This window comes from Dermacentor andersoni, chromosome 10, assembly GCF_023375885.2.
Source record: "Dermacentor andersoni chromosome 10, qqDerAnde1_hic_scaffold, whole genome shotgun sequence".
In the NCBI taxonomy this organism is placed as follows: Eukaryota; Metazoa; Arthropoda; class Arachnida; order Ixodida; family Ixodidae; genus Dermacentor; species Dermacentor andersoni.
The window spans coordinates 63427329-63451987 of NC_092823.1; the positions used below are offsets into that span (position 1 = coordinate 63427329).

At 45.3% G+C, this 24659-nt stretch overlaps 1 protein-coding gene and 1 long non-coding RNA gene across 6 annotated transcripts in view; one reads left to right on the forward strand and one right to left on the reverse strand.

Moving 5' to 3' along the window:
• Positions 1–24659, forward strand: part of LOC126543862 (synaptotagmin-1-like) — a 252245-nt gene that overhangs the window by 204222 nt on the left and 23364 nt on the right. For all 4 annotated transcript variants that reach the window (XM_055062404.2, XM_055062405.2, XM_055062406.2 and 1 more), the window contains 2 exons: positions 10825–11063; positions 14046–14204. In XM_055062404.2, the coding sequence (XP_054918379.2) occupies positions 10825–11063; positions 14046–14204 (398 nt within the window). The remainder of the gene's footprint in view (positions 1–10824; positions 11064–14045; positions 14205–24659) is intronic.
• LOC140213639 (uncharacterized) lies at positions 19322–23997 on the reverse strand. 2 transcript variants are annotated; one of them, XR_011890555.1, is made up of 3 exons: positions 23957–23997; positions 21915–22042; positions 19322–19848 (listed from the first exon to the last, which is right to left on the reverse strand). It is a non-coding gene; the product is annotated as an uncharacterized lncRNA (long non-coding RNA). The 2 variants fall into 2 exon arrangements; XR_011890554.1 differs by lacking the exon at positions 23957–23997 and adding an exon at positions 23025–23455.

Consider the following 24659-nt stretch of genomic DNA (forward strand, 5'->3'; position numbering starts at 1 on the left):
CTCGTCACCCAAGGCTATCAGGGCCGCGTCGAACGACATGTGAAGCGTTGTTACAAAAGACACGCAAATGCCGGAGGACTGCCTCATGGGGCGGAAAACGTGAAAATGCCGCAAACCTAAATCTGCTTTCAGAAGCGATGAGAGCCGCAATGTGTCAGGAATCGACCCCTTAAGTGCACGTTACAAAACCTGCGTGGTTTCGTAAATTGTCACCCAAGAGGAAATTACACGAAAGGTGGCGTGAGAAACAACGTGCAGTTATGGGTAAGAAGAACGAATAAAAATTGCCGTTCTTCTTAGGTGTGACGTCGTCGCAGTTTGACGAGTCAATGGAAAAGCAAGCAGAACACCTGAAATTGCGACATGGAGCCGCCTGCGTATGTGTGCGCTACGCTTAAATACAGAGGTGTGATTTTGTTCACGTTTTCATCACATGAATTTGTTAGGAAAACAACAACGACAACAACAAGCTACACGTTTTTTGCCAATGCACCAGTCCGCTTTGGTGTCCGCTTTGGTAAGAGGCAGAAGGTTGCAATGGGATAGGCTTAAGTGGGAACGCGAGGCACAACCTCTACCAGAGCGTTCCAGACAGCGTCGGCTAGTAATGGTGGATGAGGCGGGATTAACCGATCATGGAGCGGTTGACGTCGACAAGAACGCGTAGTTCACTTGGAAAGCCAACACAGACGGAAGGGGTGTGTTCAATTGCGTGCACTAGTTAGTCCCCATTTTGTAATGCGTGCTGTTCGGCTGAGTGTCGGGTTTGCTTACTGAATCGCGTTGCGCAGTTCGCTCGGAGGCTGCTCCGCGCTTCGCGGGCGCAAATACCACGTAGTGATTTCATGCGTGTTCGGCGTTAAGTGCGCTTCGATACACTTATAGACCGCACATTCGAGGGCTGCAGGGCCTCGTGGGTCTGGGCACGCCATTTCGAGGCTCCCCGCATTATTATATGCGTGCTTGAGAGAAGTCATTACAAATACGGGTTTGCCGGCGGAAGGCTTGTTGCAAACGTATTTGTTGCTTTCCCCCATGTACACGTCATTTTGTTTCGCTACGCTATTTAGCATTTGCTTCGCTACGATGCCATTTGATTCGCTACGCAAAGTCCATGTGGCAGACAATCCGGTGACGTTCGACTCTTCCATTCAGATTTCTTTGCCAGAGCGACATTCACTGTCAGATGAAATTCAAGTTCACCTGTTCGCCTTTATTAGTTAGATCTCCGACGATCTCTTTTGGAACAACGTGCTGCTGAAAAGGAAAGTAACAGCGAAACTAGATAATGTAGTCATTGACTCTACTTCGAAGCCAAAATTTCTACGCAATATCAACGAAAGGAACGAGGTCACCTCGCCGTTCCCTCGCAGGTATTTTTAACTATTCACCTGCATTCAAGCGCCCATGTTTCGCTTCTGAGATTGCGCAGAGCTATTGCCCAGATTTGTACGGTTCTCCTGCACGCCAAACATTTAGATGTAAATTGCAGCACGCCTTTGCCGAAACGGAGTCTCTGAGCAACAACTCGGCCACCAGAAGAAGCCGCACCAGATGGCCGGAAAGTTACTTAGGCTGCAGATGTAGGCACATCCCACAGTGACAAACGAGCTGAAAGCATGTAACATAGTATGATAACATGGTCACATGGTAACATAGTAATGATCGCTCTCTGCTGCCGAGTTTATGGTCACAGGTTCGACCTCGATGGCGGCGGCCGCGTTTAGATGAGGTCAAAACGCAAAGACCCAGGTGTGGTTCGATTAAGCCACATGTTAAAGAGCTCTAGGCGGTTGACATTAATCCGGGGAGTCTAATAATCACATCATGTGTTCAGCACATAAATGCTCAGAATCAAGTTTCCTTAACTCGAAGCACTTTCATATTTTTTTTGTTTCCTTACATCCCAAAGAAAACAAACTCGCCACGATCCAGAAAAAAAAATGAACGTAAGGATATACAGTCAAGTACCGATAATTGCAAGGTTCCTAGTTTAGATTTACGGATACTTCGAACTTCTCTATTGGTCTCGGCGATATCTCATGTATTGCAATCGAAAACAACAACAAGAAGCAGAAAAAAAGATAAAAACTCCGGCGCATTTGAACTCGAAATAGCCGTGCAATGGTTATTTCAAGCAGGATTCCTCACTTCCGTGGACCGCGTTGTGGATAATCCCGAGCCAAAGGCAAAGGTTCGACGCGTCACTAGCTACCGTAATGGGCCGTGCCGCAAAAGTGACGAGAAAAGACGCGTGAGTGGGCCGAGATGGAACCAAAAAGCAGGGAGAACGGCACACGCCGTCACGCGCTGATGGAGGTAAAAATAAGACGTTTTTTAATGCGAACCCAGTTATGGTGCTGGTTTAGCGCGCTGAACGGCACAATGGATGGCGTGCTATAATGATAGGGCCGTTTCTTAGCTGCAACGTAGTTTCATTTTATTCAGTTTTCGGTCCACCTTGTAGTTTGAACTAGATTGACGTAGTAGTTCTGCGGAAACCCGCAAGGTGGAGAGAAGTAATGAATAAAGGGAAAATCAGACATCCCCCCGTTCGTAGCAATTGCTACAAAGGAAACCCATACGGGTTCCTCGAAAGGAAAGCCTCAAAGTTGAAGAAAAATTCGTCCTGGTCTGGGACTCGAACCCGGGACCACCGCCTTTCCGGGGCAGCCGCTCTACCATCTGAGCTAACCAGGCGCCTAGCAGATGGCAGAACGAAGTCGAATTTGTCGAGAACACGAAGCAAAGGCAAGTGTTTGACGTAGTAGTTCAGCGGAAACCCGCAAGGTGGAGAGAAGTAATGAATAAAGGGAAAATCAGACATCCACCCGTTCCAGACATCAATGCAACCTAAGTCGCGAATGTTTATAACAAATACACTGTTAGTGTGCCTAGTTGGCTAATTTTAGATACGTATGCCGTAAACTGAGCAAGACCTTGCAGGGACGACGCGCACAGCGTGTGTGGGTGGCAAAATGTGCGTGCATGATTTTTCCTTATTCACTTCGTAGACAGTGCCACATCTCTATTTTCCTCTCTTTGTCTACGTAGTCTTTTTGACAGTGTCAATGTTAAGGGTCGAATGGCAACTCCTACTGCATTCTATTTATCAGTTCTTTCTTTATTTCCAGTTTACTGGAAGCCTTATACTGAATAAAATAAAATAAAATTAAATAGAAGCTTCTGTGTATCGCGCCGGAAGTACAGTGATGTCCCTACTTACTGTCCGTCACTCAGCTAGTGTAGTTTTCAGGTACATCTGACTTCAGTTTAGCTTCTATTGAGATGCTACTTACACTAACGCATGGAGGAAGTAGAAGGCTATTTCCTTTACTACGACTACTTGTCATTTTAAGGCTATTCTTTGTACCAAGGTATGAACGAATAAAAGGAGGGCGCTGCAATGTTCGACAGCGGCTTTTTCAAGTATTCAAACAAAACAATAAAAGCGCCATAAAAGCATCTTCCGCAAACCTAAGAGCCTTGCTCGCATTTTACCCTTATGTTTTTCATGGCTCCCACCATAATTCCACGCGTCGACATCTAAACTCCGTACTTACTGTTGAAAGAACCACGAATCGTTCCAGAGGTAAGCTTTTGTTCCGAAACAAGTGCACGAAAAAAAAAAGAAAAACGCAAAATTTGGGGCCTGAACTAACCTAACCAAGCGTTCCTGTTAGTGCCCTGCCGCTGTTTCCGGCCTGTCTCAAGGCCAACAGGCAAAATATCGAGATGTATACATAGGGTCATAGAGAAATAGATTTAATAAGTGTAAGAAAAGCAAGCTGTGCATAGCCATACACGTGGTCTCTCTATGTCCGCGTTCGAAATCCGCTTCAAAACACAGGCTTTATGAAAGCTACCTACCGTCCTGCTAGTAAGGTTAATTAGGCTCTGCTTTAACCTACCTCTTTTAGGGGGATATTTATTTTTTTTAGGGGGGGATGGGGTAGTGCACACCACAAAATTCATTGGCGGCACTGTCTGGCCAGTAGATTAGCTGGTACATTAATTTCATATTGCTCAAGGCTCATCGAAGATACATGCCGGAAGGCGCCCACGCTTTCAGCCACTGCGGTTTTTCTTTGTCTCGCCTCTTTTTCGGTAGCTTTCGTTGGTTCCTAGGTTACACGTGGCGCGCTGTCCCTGCTGAATTTGTTTTCAGTCTTTCTAGTCAGAGGCTTTCCTAACGAGGTACCGTGTGCTTCACCATCCATAAGCTTCATGCTATCGCGAAATTCCCACGCTCACCGAGCTTCCGGTATTTTGTGGTGGCTGTACGTGATTGTGTGGACTGTGCTTTGTCTCTTTTTCGAGAGGACGGAATCATTGTGCTGCTGCTCCATATATATATATATATATGTATATATGTATATGTATATATATATATATATATATATATATATATATATATATATATATATATATATATATATATATATATATATATATATATAACAGTTTCGGAAGAGAACAGCAGTTTACGATAGGTAGTGAGACACTGGAAGTGGTAAGGGAATACATCTACTTAGGGCAGGTAGTGACCACGGATCCGGATCATGAGACTGAAATAACCAGAAGAATAAGAATGGGCTGGGGTGCGTTTGGCAGGCATTCTCAAATCATGAACAGCAGGTTGCCACTATCCCTCAAGAGGAAAGTGTATAACAGCTGTGTCTTACCAGTACTCACCTACGGGGCAGAAACCTGGAGGCTTACTGAAAGGGTTCTACTGAAATTGAGGACGACGCAACGAGCTATGGAAAGAAGAATGATAGGTGTAACGTTAAGGGATAAGAAAAGAGCAGATTGGGTGAGGGAACAAACGCGGGTAAATGACATCTTGGTTGAAATCAAGAAAAGGAAATGGGCATGAGCCGGACATGTAATGAGGAGGGAAGATAACCGATGGTCATTAAGGGTTACGGACTGGATTCCAAGGGAAGGGAAGCGTAGTAGGGGGCGACAGAAAGTTAGGTGGGCGGATGACATTAAGACGTTTGTAGGGACAACATGGCCACAATTAGTACATGACCGGGGTAGTTGGAGAATTATGGGAGAGGCCTTTGCCCTGCAGTGGGCGTAAATAGGCTGGTGATGATGATGATATATATTGTGTGTGTGTGCGAGAATAAATGGAACCGAAGGACCCGATTGTTCTTAATCATATCACCAGAAGCCGACAAACAAAGCCAACAAGGACAACGTAAGGAAAATTGGGGGGAGGGTAAGGAGGGCGGGGGGGCGTTCTACCTCGCACAGCCTGGGCGGTCGCGCGCACCCAGGTGGGCCGTTGTATCTTCAAACTCGCGACGGGTACAGAGTCCGCACTGCGCTGTGTTTTCATAGCGTAGTTCGTGTTGATGCGTGCGGCTGCACCAAAGTCAATTCGATCGGTCGCTGCTGCCGCATATCTTCAGTGCAGCGTTTTGACAGCGGGTTTCCGCGGTCATCGATTGAGATGTGTTCACGTTTGCTTGTACTCGTGTGACACCATTCTTCTTAACTTAGTGTGCCGGTGTTTACAAGTTTATACAGCCTATGAAACTGCTATCCTTATTTCGTATAGCTGACGACTAATTTGCTATAGCAATCTATGCTTCGACTTTCAGGCGAAACTGGAACTTTTTTTCCCTATATTATTTTCTTGTGGCATTGCGCCTTCCACATTGAATGATTAATGATTGTCAGTAAAGAAACACGCATGACGCAGAGGCATTTCTCTAATATAGAGCGCGCTTCCCTAATAGAGAGGGAGGCGTGCGGCGTTTGGTTTGGACCGTTAGCTTTTTTTTCAAGAGGGAGGGGTGCGCAGCGCCCGTAATGCTTTGCACACACGATCGTCAGCGCGTCATGCATGCGTCATGCTTGTTTCTTTAAAATAGCCATGCCTCGACAGGGGTCCTTTAGGCACTCGAGTTACGCTTACGTGACATATTTACTATCTGGACTAGAAGACACCATCCCATAGAAAAACTGGGCGACCTCCGTCAATCCCTTTCCCATGCCCTGCACCCAACTGTGGAGACACATCGCGTGGCGCGCAATAAACGACACACATCGCTACTCTCGGGAAATGAGCTGTTCGCCGAGCGGCAACAAGTTTGAAATCGATATTCTCCGACGCTCGGGTTGCTCTAAAAGATTGACTTCGTGGTGGGAGAAATTTCTTTCCTTGGGTCTGTGCTGCAGGAGCTCTTGACATTAAAGGTTCCTTAACTTGCTGAACTGCGTTTTGCAACTCTGCACTTCGAAGGCGATCGCAGTCGATCAGTCTTTCTTGGGTAATAGACGTTCTTAGTCTTAGCCCTCTGTTTTTTTTTTTTGGCAACGCTTTACATTCAGGCATAAAAATGGGTGTCGCCGTTTAATAATTGAGAACCGCAATCATCGTCGTCTGGAGAGCCGAAGATTGATGAAGAATTAGTTCGATCGTGACAGTTTATCTGGTGAATTTAGTGTGTGGAAGCAATGCTTCGGACGTTAAGTGCATTGGCCCGCACCTAGAATTCCTGGCGCAAAACTGCATTCTGCTTTTCCTTTACCAGCGCTTCCTGTACACTGGATGCAAAAAGGACTAAAACGCTGCTAGTTCTCATTTATCTCATTTCACGTGAGGCGTTCAAAAAACGTTATTTATGCAACAGGTGATTGCTAGCTCATTAGCACAATTGAATGTTTATTCTTTATTAGAGCTACCCACCGTGGTTGCTTAGCGTCTATGGCATTAGACTGCTAAGCACAAGGTCGCGGGATCGAATGCCGGCCATGGCGGCCGCATTTCGATGGGGGCGAAATGCGAAAACGCCCTTGCACTTATATTTAGGTGCACGTTAAAGAACTCCAAGTGGTCCAAATTTTCGGAGTCCCTCACTCCGGCGTGCCTCAGAATCAGATCTTTGTTTTAGCGCGTAAAACCCAGAATTTAATTTTTTTTTGGTAAGAGCTACCTGTGCACAGCACCCCTGATAGTAATTCATGTAGGGCTAAACTATGGTGTATCGTAATTCGCTATCGTGATCTGTGGTGCGGACCCTCACAACATCAGTCCACCTGGTCACCCTAGTTTGGGCGACGAGTGTTTTATGACTGTTATCGACGAAGCTCCTGCACCGATGTCCCACATTTAGCGTCGTCGTAGGCAGCTTACTCAATAATTACTGTAGTTTAGAAGACGACATGTCTAAGGAAAGTGCTCTTCGTGACTATTTCTCTGCTGCTTCCGGCATGCTTGGAAAAGACCTGGTTATTATTTGGGCGCTTCCACTTTTGCGCGTTTCGTTTTGGATTCACAGTTCGAGAATGCCAAGCGCCAGCTTTTTCTGTATCGACTTTCCCAGTTCTTTCTTTAACCATTCGTACTTTATGTTATATTTCAAGACGAAGGGGGGGGGGGGGTCTTTATCGGGAGGCAGTTCTATGAGAAATATCTCTCTGAACTGGTAAGTAAACTGACGGTACCTTTATCAGGATAATGTTATCGTCATCGGCTGATATGACATAAACGTCTTTCTTCTAAGAACCTTCAGCGCCCAAGTCAGTGTCGTAGCCTGTGCGTACATATGTTGAAAATATAAAGCGTCAGCGCACAAAACTTTGTCTTTAATTTCAACAATCTATTTTCGATCTATGTGAAAATTAATGAAAGAATATTAGGCCAATTTCATACATTAGGCCAATTTAATTCTCTGCACTCTGCATAAACTGTGCCTAGGCCTTCAAATGGCTTCTGAAGTGCCGTCTGCAACGGAACCCTCCATCCATTATGAAACTTGAGTGGCTTGGCGTGAAATATGTATTTGTTAGTACGGTGGCGAATACGCGCTTCGTATTTATTTGACACCAGCTCGAGATCTATTGAAATGCCGGAGATGCCCTCTAGACCATCCATCTTTTGCTCTCGGATTTCAAAACGGTATCACTGCCGAATCTCGAATCAATCATCGCTCGCCTTTCTTCGCTGTTCCTGGTCTTTGCAAAAAAAAAAAGAAGAAAGCGCAGCGCCATCTCGTGTTCCTATAGAGTGACCTAGTTTCTGGCACACCGCTCGCATAACCTCCTTACCCCGCGAAGTCACTCGCCGTCTCGGCAGGTGCGCTGGCGCGTGCGATGTCCACAGGGGGCGCAGCAGGCGCGGTGCTCCCGCCATCCCCACGAAGGAGCCCGTGTCTCAGGCGCGTGTCCGCGTCGGAAGAAAGTGTAAACAGACAGAGGAAAAAAAAAAGGAGACTCCCGATTTGATGAAACAGGAGCAGGCTTCGCTGACCCGGAAGTTGCTTCCCCTGACGACCGCTGCAGTAGCGAGCCGATTGGTTGCGCGAGCAGGTCAAAAGCCACGTGTTCTTGTGTCCGAGCTGCCGATCCTGCTCGCTACTCCTCTCCGTCCTCAGGCTTCCTTTTTTTTTCAACATTTGTCGGCCTAGTTTTTCTTTTTTGCCGTGTTTCTAGAAAGGTATTTGCGTACGTAGTCGCTTATGCCCTTCTGCTTAGAGTTGTTCAGTTGCCTTTGGATTTCAAATGGCGGGAGGTGTTTGTTGAGAATTGTTTAGCAGCCGGGGTGGCGCAGTAGATACGGCGTTGGGCTTCATAGCAAGAAGTACGGGTAAGATTTCCAACAGTGGTTGTCACATACTGAGGGACACGTAATGTAAGAATACACGTGTATCGTTGTACCGTTGCGCCTTACAGCGCCCAAGACGGTCAAAATGAATCCGCAACTCCCCACTATGGTCTCTCTCGTAATCCACTGTTGCTATTCGTGACGGAAAATCCAATATATATTTGTTTTCTAAAGAAGCCGTTGTTAGTCCTATATTGACAGTGTCACTTTAACGGGATGGGCTCAAACCGGCAGTTCGGTAACTTAGAAATTTAAGGATAGGAGCATTTCAGCACGTAGCATCTCCGCAGAGAAGTAGCGTGCTTGGATACCGTGACCAGGAAAGTTTCAACGTCGGCGATGTACAACTCTGCAGCCGTAGCGCGGACGCTGACAGCGCAGTGGTCCCAAGATGAGGAAGAACAGTTCCGAACAGTTCGGTATTTATACATGTGAAACGCATGTTCGAAGGAGTCGGTGATTCTCGCTAAGATTAGAGACAATATTATTCTAGTCTCGACCTTCGTGACAGTCCGATTAGGCGCGCCTGTCTAGCTATGCAGGTGGCGAACACGTTGTTAAGAGAGCAATGCAGTAGCAAACAGTTAGATAACCGGGAAAATATAGTATAATGAATGCGCGGCAAATGAAAGAAACGTTTCAAGCCAAAGAATGACACGTGCATTCATCTAAATGCTTCCTGCTTGATCTGTTTCTGTAGCATAGAAAGCACCTCCTCGTGGAGTTCTTAGTAAGGTTATCTTTCTTGATCTACGCCCTTATGCTGACATCCACACATAGTGGTGAGTGCTAACGGTGTCTACCGTTATATTTCATAAGTGCAATAGTGTCATTCGCCCGTGGTTTTAAAGTAATGATAGGCTCAAACATTTAATGGCGCGTTCCATTGGCAGAACAGGAGCCGAGGCAAAGCGCGGAGAGGAGCCGTGCAGTTGTGCAGAAAGAGTGCGACTGCTTGCTCCCACGTTGAAACGGTCCATGCGCTACAAGTGCAGATTCCAGGGCGAATTGTGCATCGAGTGACCACATTGTTTACCTTCCCGCGGTGATCATACCGTTAACTTCGCCCCTCAGCCGCCATTGTTGCCGCATACTGAACCGCGACGAAGGAAGCACAACCAAAAGGGAATGATTTGACGCGTTTGTGACGCGTGACTTTTTTCGCACTCCGCTTTTCGGGCGGGAGCAGGTCGCACTGCTCGCGACTGCTCCACAACACCTTCTGCTCTGCCGCTGGATCACAGCGCGCATGCTCCTGTTCGCCCATTGAAACGCAACTAGCCTCGAGAGAGCACTTTGTGGAGGCGTTTTAGTGCTATTGTCTGCTCAATGGAATCAGTTAGGAGCGATATAAATAGTCAGTTAAGTCGGAAACCTAATAAATTAAGAGTGATACATATGTTACCGAAACTACATTTTTCTGAATTTTGTGGAAATTAGTTGATTACAGAATAGGAAACGAAGCCTAAGCTTCTGTTTCCAGAATTTCGGGCCGACACTCCAGCATCGCTACGTCAACTTGACGACGCGGAGTTGAAAGTATTTAGCGGTATTTATTCTACGCCAAAAAGAAAAGTTCTTGAAACTCGCTATGTCAAATCTTTCGTCGCATCATGACCTGCCGAAGCCCTATTTTACAGGTAAACGTTCAGCTTGACCCTAGTAGACGCTGGTGAATTCAATGGCGTCGCGGTGAGCTGGTGCGGTGACATTTAGTGTAAATCGAAACTTCAGAACGAATTTTCGATATGGAGTTGAACGGAAAATGCGTGGATAGGTCGGGCTAGCAACGTCCTCTCTGGCGTATCTGAGGAGAGCAATAAGTGACCGTTTCTCAGCTTTCATCAGATCGCACGATCATGATGTAGCGGTACTACTGTAGCTCTTGTCTATGGTCTTGGTCTCATATTAATAGTATTTATCTACGTGCGGCGTGCAAACAAATTTAGCTCGTTCCCGCTTTGAATGGGCGGCCAATAACACAGACACTGCATAGAGGACCAGTTCAGTAGCGGAGTTGAATTGCTTTCCGTCCTGGCCTTGCCGATTTCCGTCGTGATGACGCACTATTAACGCAAGTCATGGCAGTTCGTAACATTTTCACGCACGTACACGAAAGTCGATTACGTACTCCGCCTTGCAATTGCTACTAAAGCTATACATGTGGCTACATGGTTTCCCTTCTCATTCCAACTATGCAGAGAAGCGCAAGAAGCTCTACTACGGCACCGACGTGATCCCGCTGCCGGCATGCCCCGTGTCCACCAAGTCCGTGCCAGCCAGCGGCGAAGCAAAAGGCGCCGAAGGTGGCGGACTGGTGGGTGCTGGCGGCGTGGGTGGCTCCCTGGTCCTGCTGCCCTTCGTGCGCAGTCGGGCTGCCCGCGATTCTACCTACAGCAGCATGTCCACCGCCAGCAGCCGTGGAGAGGCGTCCGTATACGTAAGTTCTCTCGAGGCGAGCGCCATATCTCTTATCATCCGGTAGAGGCCGAGGCGAACGCCATGTCTTTATGATCCGGTTGAGGGTGACCCTGCAGGGCCTGGTTCACGAAGCTTTTCTTTTTTTGTTCGTAAGCTGTCTTCTGCTATTGGGGCGGTCGCCTTCGCTTGCAACACGTGCGGCACCATATTTGGCTGAAAGGTACCCTCAAGAACAATTAAAGCGTAAAAGGGTTCTTGGTGAATAGGTGCGCGGATGCTTGTGTCTGTTGGCCTATTGCTTGACAAGCGCGGCGAAGACACAGATCAGAACAAAACACGACGCACCTCACTCGTCCCTTTATGTCAGTAGTCTGTGCGCTGTTCGAGGGATACATCAATCGTTGCTAACTAGCCCAGCGATCAGCATTTATTAACTTTCTTTCCATTTCCTGAGGCACCTTTAGCTATGTTCACGGTTTCCTTCTGTCTAGCTGGAGAGCACTGCCCACGATGATGGCACTTACCAGTTCCGCTTTGGGGCATATTGTCGTCGTGTATGTGACGTTGTCCTATTACGTGCTATTCGGGGGAAATATGTTGGCAAAATGCATACAGTCACAATTAAAAGCGACATGGTTGTGTAGCCTCAAAGTATGGTAGCTGCTGTATTGCTTTTACGTGTTTTGAGGACAACACGTACGCATAGGAGAAACGGGGCATGTAGCAATTTTGGCGGGAGCCTGCCTTAACATGATATATATGGCATGCATGTACGACCGGCGCCACTGTTGGATGTATATGGCTCACCACCTAACGTCCACTAGCAATTGTCATTAGAGATGGCACTACCTATTGGGTTATTAATCATAATTTTACAAAAGCCCCATTCAGGCAATACTGAGCCAATGTAACTGTAACCGGACAAGATACTATGTACAAATGGAGCATATGGCAAACTAAAGTGCAACATTGTTAGTTATTTACTCTTACTTCCCTTTATATATAAAACTGATGTTTATTGTGCACTTACTTCCACCTCGTTCAATATGCCATGCTTGTCTAAATGGTGCTATCTACCAGAGAGCCTAAAATCTCCATTCGTTGAATAATAGCACATAGTATATTGAGTGTTTCATCTTTATCGTGTCGAATGTATTGAACTTTATTTCAATATTTTGTCGGTAGTTGACCCTTCGTTCCTTGCTATTGGTGCAGTTACGTTCATGCTGTGCTATAAATATGCGAACTCCGGCGTCACGTACTTTTCCTAGTATAGACATTGTACAGGAGAGCCCTTTCGTATTCCCCACTAAAAGTTGGGGTTATATCAAGAGAGTGGACATAAAAGAATTTCTGTGCAGCCAGCGTCGGCTAATAAGCACTGGCGTATCCTCTGTCGAGTTGGCGGCGTATTTTGGTTTGCTGATCCATTGAAGCAGTTTGTGTTGCCTGGCGTTTCCAGGCAGATTACACGTGGAGTTTATTATTCAGACCATTATTTCATATAAACATTTCAACACAATGCAATCTAAATAATATCAGGCGAGAAATGAGTGCGTGGATTTGTCATCATGTTATTAGAAAAAGAAAAAAAAATGAAACACCCTAAGTACGCTCCTATTGTCCTAGCTCTACTTTTATTCTGCTTACGTGTTCATGACAGCCCCGTTTTCGTTACTAAGTTGACATAAAGCTGGCTTCTCTGGAAGCTTACAAATTGGTTCCGCATGTTCCCTGGGATTGTCTAGATGCAGATACGTCACTTTCTAAGTCTGTAGCAAAATGCGGCGTTTCGGGATGTCTTCTGTCGCTGGCACTGAGCTCCTGCCTGCAGACGGACAATAGCAGCAGTCGAAAACTGCGCATGCGCAGGCCTCGAGGAGAGTGCGCGTGACTGCCGTCTTAGGAGGCAACACGTGAGTCTCGAGGAGTGGGCTGCGAGAGCTCTGAAAAAGAACGCGGAGAACAGCACAAATTCAGTATGGAGTACAGCGACATTATGTGGGGACGTTTCATTTGCTAGCATCAGCGCTAGGCAGCTTTTCCAATTACGACTATTTATTAGGCACATCAGTCAAGTTCGCAGTATGTGCATAACACTTCCCTAATAACAACACAGACACGACACTTATTAACGTGATGGACAGACACACCGCTCGCGTATCATATCCCTCCTTATCGTGAGCTTCTACGCCGCAGTCTCCAATACGTGCTATGGTATACAGAACAGAAAATTCTGCAAGCTTTGAGAGAGTAAGCACACGGACTTTTACGACGTTTTTTCATCGTTGCGACGCGGCAATGTCTTCACGACGTTTCGGCATCAAAGTGCCAGATCAGTCAGCATTTCTGTAATTTCTGTCACTAGGATAATCTATAGCAAGGTGGAGAAGCGAGTTAGTTGGTTAAAATTTAGCATAAAAATGTTTTAAGGCACGACTAAAAGAATCGAATTGAATCAAATTGTGTGATTTTACGTGCCAGAAGCACGATTTGATGATGAGGCGCGCCCTAGTGGGGAACTCCGGATTATTTTTGACAGCCAGGGGATCTTTAACTTACCCCCAAAACACCGGACGCGAGCGTTTTTGCACCCACCCTTCCTCCCCATCGAAATGCGGCCGCTGGGTCCGGAATTTCATCCCGCGACCTTGTGCTTAGCAGCGCAGCACGATAGCCATAAGCAACCACGGCGGGTCGCAAGCGAAAAGACTGAAAGAAGAAGAACGACAGGCCAAAGGGCGGTTGTCATTTGGTTCTTGTGTTCCGTGTTTTCTTTGCGTAATAGTCGTTCTTATGATGTTTGTGTCCGGTAACGTAATATGCTATGGTGTTGCGGCCATCTCAGTTCAGACATTCTTATAAAAAATAACTGTTATCAGTTACGGAAATAAGCAGATGCACGTGTAAAAAACAAGAAGAAAAAGAATCACTGAGCAGCAACAGCTTGTTACAGCAGCAACAGCGTGCCGGGTTTCCTGCATGCAACGGCTGTTCGCAGAGCGACAACTCGGCTGACGTGGCTGGCAGCGTGCAAGGCCAGGAGGATGCTCCACCGATGTTGGGCAAGGTGACCATACTACTCCGATTCCAGGCAGCCTCGCCCACGGTCTCGACGACGCAGGGATTCCCGCCGGGGAAGCTATTCGTCACCATACGGGTACGTCGGCTTCCGGAGAGGAGTGCAGACCCATCTTTTGGATTGTCAGTAAAAGGGGTTATTGCCGCACCTAGTGTGTATTTGTTCACGTATGATAAAATGCGACAGCATACGCTTGTAGCTCTGGACTTGTGAATTCGCACCTCACGCACCCTCGTGGTATCCGAGTGAATGGTTGGGTAGTAAGCGCATTTGCTCAGTGCAATCGGTTATGTTTGATTTTATTTTTCGGTTCTCAGAAACGAATAATGTGAAAAGGGAAGCAGGAAAAAACAAAAACTGCGTCTAGACGCAGCTTGAGACCTCCTGCCTTCCTTAACAAGCTTTGCAGAACAGTCGGCTTGCAACTGAATAAATTTTTTAACACACACGAGATTGATCAGCGTCCGTAGGGCACAGAAAATACGTGCAAACGCATGATCACATATTTTCAGCTGTCACTGGATACTGGAATGCGCCTCGTCAGCTTGCAGTTTTGGCCGTGTCATCTGTGCACTTGTGTTGGCGTTCAGTTGGTGCCAAAATATCCAAAGTTGTCACGAGAGTATAGTCGGTGGCTTGTGGCCTTCGAAAGAGCGCCGTGACGTTTGCCTAAGCATACAAAAAGCTGGAGCAACCACCGCCTTCGATTGTCTGTAACCGTCGATGATACTATTTTTCTATATTAAAACTGCTCCGCACTATACTTTACACGTGCGTAGATAAATAATTACATTAAAATCTAGGGTATTGTGTGTCTACATCGCGATCTTATTGCGAGGCACGCCCTAATCGAGGAATGCAGCTTAATTTCGACTACCGTCGTTTTTTTACCGTGCACCGAAAGCAAGCTTCGCGAGAGATTTGACATTCCGCCACTATTGCAATGCACCCCCGTGTTTGGCAGAGCAACGTCATAACCACTGAGTTACCGTCGTAGAAGTTCAAGGAATTCTCCCGCATGTACTCTAAATCAGATAGTCACTGCGGTAATACTGTTCTTTTCGATCGCGCGCGCGTGTTTGTGCGTTTGTGTGTGTGTGTGTGTGTGTGTGTGTGCTACTTTTGTAGCGTATTTCCTGGCCTTTATTTTCCTACACTGCGCAAAAGAAAAAGTTGGAATTGAGCGCCCGTGTCGCCTGTTTTCTTATTCTTTTTTCCTGTTTTCGTGCTGCTTGCCATATTAGTTTGTAACTTGCAAGGACGACGCAGTAGCATGATGGCCGGAACAAGAACACTCGCTTAACACTCGCTAATATTGCACATATAGGCGCGCAAGAGTGCTTCCATAGTGACTGTGCATGTCAGATGCACAGCTACACACTAAACATTTTAACACCCTTAAGGGTGTAAATCAGTTTGTCGCCAGACGAACACCCTAAGGGTGCTGTTGTCTACACCCTACAGTTGGGGTGCAGTTATATCACCCTAGAGGAAGGGTGTCCAGCAAAATAAATTTAGGGTGTAGGGGTGCAAGTCCATATTAACACCCATCTATGTGGGTGTTGGAAGGGTGTACACCCTTTTATTGCTAGTGTGTATCCACGCGTAACTCTCGCGTGTGCCAGAAGGTTCAAGTTCGGCTACCAAACACACCGTCGAACAGCCGGCCTTGAAGCTTCGATGGGCACACATGCACGTATACGTGTGGATCACATTACATATTAGTAATTCACGGTGTATATTGCAAAACCTGTCTTCGCTGCACATATACAACCTAGCAAATGTCACTTTTGAGCATGTATATCAACACCAACGGTCATCACGATTTCCAGATCCACATGAAATGCAACACAGACTGGTACAATATATGGCATTTTCAAGAAAAATGTAAATATATTTATTGCATGCTGCAATACAGAGTACAATATCTACATAAATCACATGAAATATAAACATGCACAATCACCAAACACATCGGTAAGTACAAGAACATGTACATTTCCCACAAAGGTATCTAAAATATAAGTATTGATCAAATGTCTTATTAGAGAAGAAACTATGTACAGCAGCACTGAAAGAGCCTGAGTTGACCTCGCAGTGTTTTGGGCCACATAAAGGAATAAGTTTTCAGTATAAGGCTCAATGAACGAAAATTCAAGTTTTGATGCCTTGAAAAAAAAAAGGGACATTGCAAAGGCGAATTGGGGGATAATTGAAATGCAGAGCAAATGCACAAGACACCTGTTACTTTGTACACTAATGTAATCGCAAAGCATTATGAAAAGTTTGGAAAGTCGATGTAAGCATAACTGGCCAACATTTTTCGGACTGAAACAATACTTTCCAAGCATAGACATGCTTTAAGTGAGGTTTAAGCCAGCAGTATTATTGCTAATTTTCTCTTTCCAACAAGATTACTTGAGCACGAAAAATATGTAGAATTTTTTAGTGCCTACATAGTTTGTCCTCTTTTGTGAAACGAGAGTTCTCTGTGCTAAAAGTGCTGTGTAGGAGATTTTCTAACTACAATTCCAGTTTCTATAAACTTCTGTCTTGTAACCCGAAGGCACTGGTACATATACAATATGCAGTTTGAAAATACGTTCTTTTCTTACCATAAATCAAGAGTGAGTATTCCACATTTACTATTGTGTGGGTGCAAGGTGCAGTAAAAGGCCTGATAAAAGCAAACCACTGTTGATTAAACAATTTTGCTGAACACGAAAGGTGGACAGTGTTTTAATATACATAGTAAATTTCTAAATTATTTGCACTTAGATGCATTAATACAAGATTAGGGCTTGCTGTAGCATGTGAGTATGCAAATTAGCAAATATGGTTTAATTAGCCATACTCTGGTTACTAAAAGAACACAGGCACAGGGAGTCATGTTAAAGTTCAAGTTAAATATCACACTGTTAACATTTGCCAGCAAATGGTCGTATCAAACATCCTAAATATACTGAAAAAGGTGCTTTCTTTCGATAGTTGGCAATTAATGCGAAAACATTACGTACAGCGTGAATTACAAGGACTACGAGAGACGACATAGACTGCGCTGACTTCCAATAATATTTTATTGCGTTGCCACATTAAAAAGTGTGTATGTATACAAGAGCGGGCATGCGCAGAAAATGAGTCACAAGGGGCGTCTAACAGCAAGTCATTGTACTAAGGACGTGGTCACCTGGAAAAAGAAAAACATTACAATTTCTATCTTTTGAGACACAAGACTTCACTAGGGTCAGCGTGATAAGAGGGGGCACTAACGCACACACTACCCAGTTTTCTGGTGAAATTTGCTTCTATAGTTTCCCGGATGACCTGTTAGCTGTGTCTCACTAGAACTTCCGTATATTCCAAGCGGGGCTCGCAGTCACAGTCCCGGGGTAATGGATGCCCAAGTGGCCTTGAACAGTGTTATGGACGTTATAGTGCTCTCTTAAACGATCATTTAGGCACCTGCCTGTCCGTCCAACATATTTACTGCCTCAAAATAGGCGAATATGGTAAACCAAATTCGTTGCACATATCGCAAAACGTTTTCTGTGCCCTACAGAGCAAGAACTCTGACGTGATTTGGGCGCGTTTACACACTTACAGAGCTTTGCCAGCTTTTCTGGGGTTGAGAAAAGGCCTGTAATTCCTGGAGGTTGCAGAATCTTTTTTAGCCTATCGGAGACATCATGCACATACCCACCGGTGGCACTGCGAACCTATGTCTTTCAACCGGTTGGTTCCTTGACTGAGCGTGCTCATCACGGTTTGTGCCCCTCAGAAGCTGTTCCACTATGGCTGAAATTAAGGCCAAAGGGTAGTCAACCCTAGAAAGGTGATCAACCTGTGCAGCAAGACTATGTTGCATCTTGTGTGAACAAGATTTATTGAGGCTGTTAACGAGGGAAAACTTTTAATACCTCATTTAACGAGCTTTGAGTGTGCAGAGTTAAAGGGCAAGAGTGACTTCTTACTTCTCAGATCGAAGCACCAGCCTGAGATCTACAAAGCGCGAGGAATCATCAATGGGGACCTCATGCGTTAGTTGTAGAGGCTTTCTTAAACATCTCCAAGACTCCCGAAGCAACAGGCTCGAAAGCGTGATCAGTGCAATCAATGAATACCACGTGGTCATTCACAAACCTGCACACTTTGACAGGAGACGCATCTAGGTGACCTTCAATATTGCAATCATGATGAGCGAGATAAATATATCATAGTGGCGGCGCCAGGCATGATCCTATACAAATACCATTTATCTGTATATTGTGCAGGATCATGCCTGGCGCCACCACTGAGTGATATTTATCTAGCTAATCATGATTGAAATATTCAAGGTCCCCTAGATGTGCCTCTCGTTGTCAAAGTGTGCAAGTTTGTGGACGACTACCTGGTATTTATTGATTGCACTGATCATGCTTTTGAGCCTGCTGCTTGGGAGACTTGGAGATCTTTAAGAGCTGCAGCCTCTAGAACTAACAAATGAGGTCCCCACTGATGATTCTTTGCGCTTTCTTGATCTCAGGCAGTGCCTTACAAATAAACAGGTGGGCTAGTGCTTTGAACCGAGAAGTAAGAAGTCACTCTTGCCCTTTAACTCTGCACATTCAAAGCTTGTTAAACGAGGTATTGTAAAGATTTGCCTCGTTAACAGCCTCAATAAATCTTGCTCACATGAAATGCAAGATAGTCTTGCTGCACAGGTTGATCGCCTTTCTTGGGTTGGCTACCCTTTGGCCTTAATTTCAGCCATAGCGGAACAGCTTCTGAAGGGCACAAAACGTGATGAGCGCACTCAGTCAAGGAACCAGCCGGTTGAAAGACTGGTTCGCAGTGCTACCGTATGTGCATGATGTCTCCGATAGGCTAAAAAAAGATTTGGCAACCTCCAGGAATCCCAGTCCTTTTCTCAGCCCCGGAAAAGCTGGCAAAGCTCTGTAAGCGTGTAAACGCGCCTAAATCGTGTCAGAGTTCTTGCTCTGTCGGGCACAGAAAACGTTTTGCGATATGTGTAACGAATGTGGTTTACCATATTCCCGTTTCGAGGCAGTAAATATGTTGGACGGACAGGCAGGTGCCTAAATGATCGTTTAAGAGTGCACTATAACGTCCATAACACTGTTCAAGGCCACTTGGGCATTCATTGCCGGGACTGCCGCAGCGTGCCCCTCTTAGAAGATACGCAAGTTCTAGCAAAACACAGCTCACCCGGTACATTATTGATGCTTATTTCACCAGAAAAATGGGTAGTGTGTGCGTTAGTGCCCCCTCTATCACGCTGACCCCTAGTGAAGTCTTGTATCTCCACAGATAGAAATTGTGATTTGTTTTTTAGTGACCATGTTCTTAGTACAATGACTTGCTGTTAGAACACCCCTTGTGACTGCCTTTCATTTTCTGCGCATGGCCCTTCTTGTGTATAAACACACGATGTGGCAACGCAATAAAATACTGTTGGAAGTCAGCGCAGTGTATGTCATCTCTCGCAGTCCTTGTCCTTCACACTGTACGTCATTTTTATACTGAACAGTGAATATTAATTGATTCAAAATTAGAAAAAATATAGTACACATCTGAGCTGCAAGAATGCAATTGATACAGCAAATGACGTTTAGCTTTCCAAAAGAAAGAAAATGTTCACGTTTCACCACGAGGTGCAGGGACTCCATTCTCTGAGCATCTTGACCAATAAATGCAGCGCATGGCATTGCTGGAATCTTGCATCCTGCATTAGCAAAATAAGAAGAGAATCATGAGAGTTCAGTCTGTGCAATTACACATGTGCACTGTGGAAAATTTGATAAGGCAACAAGCTCCTGAAAGTAACAAACTTAATTAATGTGACTGGGAACAATGAACAGCTCAGGGAACTGGGCAAGACAGGTGAATGGTAGGAGAAATTTCTATTTTGCAAATTTAGGAATTGCATTTACTGTGAACACTAAACCACTATGTCACTGTGAATACAAGGCACATACAGCAGCAAAAGCAAATAAATTTACAGTAGCCTTTTCACCATAGAAAATAAGAGTGAATAAAATTTAAGGACACTACCAATGACATCTCTCAACAACAGAAATTTGTCCAAGAGTGTGTATGTGACCTTAATATAAAACTGACATGAAATGTGGAATATATCTCTGCATTACACTTTATAAGTACTGCAGCTGAGAACCTTACGGGATATGGCATATTAAGACTGACATGCACAAGACATTAAAAAATGGCTCTTTTTACACAACATTATTACACTAGGAGACAAAGAGTAATTTTACAGAGAGTGCACACAAAATGAAAATGAGGGAACCCCCACTGGCATTATCATTTGCCCTGCAATACATGCATCCAGCCCAACAATCTCCAACTCCCCAATGCAGTTTATTAGACCCTTTCTGTATCCTAAAATTTATTGTGTATTCCTTATTTACTAATTTAGTAAGAATTGACATTTCGGCATACTTTCCTTGAAAATTTAGCATGTGTTAACTGTTTTTTTAGAGCAGGCCCCTTTCTTTCAATAGGTTAGCTTGGCAAACGGTGACAAGTAGTATTCTCAAAGATCATAAGTTTAAATAAACTTATGATCCTTCGTCATGCTCCCACTTTCTACTTCATGCTCTAAACTGTGATACCCCTCCTAGGCAGTTTATGTTATTCTGTGAATACATACATGGTCCTCCTTTGTGTAGCATCTCAACTAGAGCCTGAAATTTCTTGTCTCCTAAAAAAATCATCTTTACCGCCCAAAATATATTGCACGGTTACCCTTCACTTGGGGGGTGGGGAGGGATTGTATATAAGTGTTCACATATTCAATGAACCTCAGAGCCACAACCATTTCTCATCCTGTGTTGCCACTACCCGCATGAGTCGCAATGGTTGTAAATTGGCTACCCGCCCTCCCCCGCCTAAAAGTACATTTTGCCACATGGAAAATGACCACAGCATTGCATTTGATTGAATGAGTCCTCCTGTGCATGTTTTTTTTCTCGTCTTGTAATGGCTAGGTTCAACATGGTCAAGCCTGAAAACTGCCAAGCCCCAACCAATAGTTTGTGTATTTTCAAAATTATGAAGCATTCATTTTTCAAGACTTGTCCAAAATGAAGCATGAGGCAGATTTTCACGACGCAAATGAGGAAAGGTTGTGCTTAATGACAATGATAGGCCTGCTATATCCTGCAAAACTGTATGAAATGACATATGCTTGCAATTTTCATGAGCAGCTAGCTCAGTACAAGAAATAGGTGTAATGCCTGCGGAAATGTTTTTTAACACCCATGAGAGGTCCTAGTTTCTTGTAATTTCTTCAAATCCCTTGCAGTCTAGATTGCAATCCGGCGCATGTTAATATTGTATTTGAAATAAAAACAGCTCAAATATTAAGGTTTTGAGAATTATACCGGATTAAATTAAAGGTAGACAAGTAATGCAACGAGCAAATAATAAGCTCATTGCATAGAGTAAGGAAATATTCCTTTCCTGCAAAAACATTGGTAGCAGGAAGGTCATACGAAATTAGCACTGAATGCACAATACAGAATATCATGCTGGAATGCCCCCATCTGTGAATATTCTTGCACAAAGAAAATCCTCATTATGAAAGGCCATCAAGAAAATGCAAGTGTATGCTTTGGATCAACAGTCATACCTGCAGTATGCACTACAATCGGCAATATTTAACAACACACACAACTGCATATGATATCAAGCTTAGGCCGCCAAAGAGCCTCAGAGTTTTAAATTATAACTTGACTTACTATATTAAACTACACACCTATATCTACTTACAATGTAGTCTTCCCAACTGCTTCCTAGAAGACATCAACCATCTGCCTGAAGGCGAACGCAAGTGGCTTGCTCTTAATGGAGGGCACCAAGGCTGGGCATTGTGAAATTGATGCTATCATCTGCATGACCTGCGAGAAACAACACTCTAAGATAAACAAATGCTATTAGAATGAAAGACAAGATCACTGGTAATGAGCCTCGTTTTGGTTTGCACGAGAAAAGCAAAAAATATGGACTTTGCGCTGCTTACTAAAAAAGAAGCAAGCTTCCTTCCAGATGTTGCAGTCATGCATTAAGATTGTCACACAGCTGCATGTTTGTATGCTCATATGCTGCTGTCGCTACTGTGCCAGCATGCTTTGCATAGCTTATTATTTCAAGTTATATTGATTATTGTGTTTTCTTGCCAATTTTTGGCAAATAGCACCAGCAAAGAAGTAGCTCACTTACACACACACACTCCCTTGTGAGGAGCGAATTCACACACGCACGCATGCATGCACGCGCGCACACACACACACACGCACAAGCCTCTACCACATAAGCAGCTTCCCACGCTTGACACACTGCATTTTTTATCCTTTGACACTCCTACTGCTAAGGCATAAAAAGCCTTCGTGTGACCAACCCTAAACTCCTCAACCTACACTTCCAGCTTAAACACTTTCTCGAGATCCAGGACAAGCCTTCTAGCTTCCCTAGTGTTCCAAACTGTAGTTACGAATTTCAATAGGGCTATAGGCTACAGCTCTCGAAGAGCATGCAAACTACCCGGAGAGACCTAAAGCTTGCATATGATACCTCTAAAGCGCAACAACAACACTTCAAATTTTCAAAATTCATTAAAGCTCCTGAAGACAATTGCTATATACGTAGGACGGGGGGTCTTGAATAACCTGCTGTTCACAATTTCAGCGGTTGTATGCATCAACGGAAATGTGGGCTAATGGAAAATTCACGTCTTTAAGATCGGAATTAGTGTAATGGCGAAACACACTACCAGATTTCTTAATCATTTATTTCTGCTCTGGATGTAACGTTCCTTTTAGAATAATAATCAAGGATATCGATTCATCAGGGCAGAGGCGGGAAAAAGGGGGAAGCGTATACCTGACGCCTTCCCACTGATCCTCCTGAGAAACAGCGCCTCATTCAGCAGTTGTCCAGGTTGGCTTGAAACCAAACTCGGCTTTCAGGCGGCAACACTCGCTGCACCAAATTGGAAGAGTTTTATTGCGAGTAAAACTCTACCGGCCTTATGCAATACATACGCCCGCACACAAAACGCACTCGCGCGCACACAAATATACGCACTCTCAAAGCGCAGACACAAAGGCACGCACGCGCACATTGATAAACACAAACAATCACACATACATGCAGGCAGACACGCTAACACGTGCACGCACACACAGTGACCCACACAGAAACACGCTCACAAAACACGTACGCACTAGACACACGCAAGCACGCCGGCCCATACAAACCGGCATGTATGCGCGCGCAAGACGCACGCATGCACACACACACACACACACACAAAGCGAGCTGAGCTGAGCGCACGCACACACACGAATCAAGCCGAGCGCGAGCGCGCACACACGCACAGACAAAGCGAGCCGAAAACATGTTAAAGGCGCCCGGCAAGCAGCAACAGCAGCACGCGACCGCATCAGGGACAACCAATACCGCGCCAGTTCTTTCGAAAGGTGGCAAAGTCAGTCGTCCTTTTTCTACGCGACGCAAAAGTGGTCGACCACATTTAACTTAAGTGCGAGCGACCGTATTACAAGAAGCCGCGCTGAACGCACAAAAGAAGCACATCTATGATCGTTGAAGCGCTGAGAAAAGCGTAACTATGCAGGCGCATCACGCCCGATGTAAGACGGGGCGCGATCGAGGTAGTTAACTTGCCCTACTAGGAGTGCAGCTGCTCTTGCTCTTACATTAGTGAATTATGCTACGAGATCACAGTAAGATACTTTTAGAGCGAACAAAAACACGTAACAAACCAAAGAAATACCAAATAAATGGGCACTTGCCTGAAAATTTCCATTATGGCAGTACTACCGACCGCCGACACAGGACACGTTGCAACTGCTCGTCTCAGCGTCCGTGGATCCACCTTCCAGTGCGTACGAACGCTTTGCTTTGAAGTGGAGCACGAGTAATACACAAAGCACGGGCCACACCTTTTTCTACACCGCGCACAAAACTAATCACACGTTTAAAATTATGTCGCACAGCGCGAGACGCGAACGCATTTCACGTAGCTAAAGAATGCAATAATGGCGTAGCTTCCGCCTTCCCATCGTGCCGCGCGCCAAAGTGACTGTACAACGTCGTGCCGTCACTTCCGGTCGCTTTTCATTGGGCAGGGGGCGGGCGCGCAAATTGAACGTTTATTCTGGCAGGTTTGCTTGCTCGAATGGCCGCCTGTTAGCTGCTGCTTCGTTGTGGTCTCCAACAAGAGCGGTGAGGCGGGTAGTTGCTACTACGGTTCGCACCGAGCATATATTTTTTTTTGGGGGGGGGGGCGCAGTCTACGCTGCATGACTGAGGGTACAGTACACAAATCGGGACCGTGAGCGAGACGATCGGCGCTCTTCTGCTGGTGCGATTATATTATTCGCTGCGTCTAAACGAAGCAACCTTGTGTGGTCACAGCGTAGTTTCAGCGATATCCTGGTTCGATAAAGAGGCTCACATCTTGGTCGTGTGACAGCGACGCGTAAACATTCATGA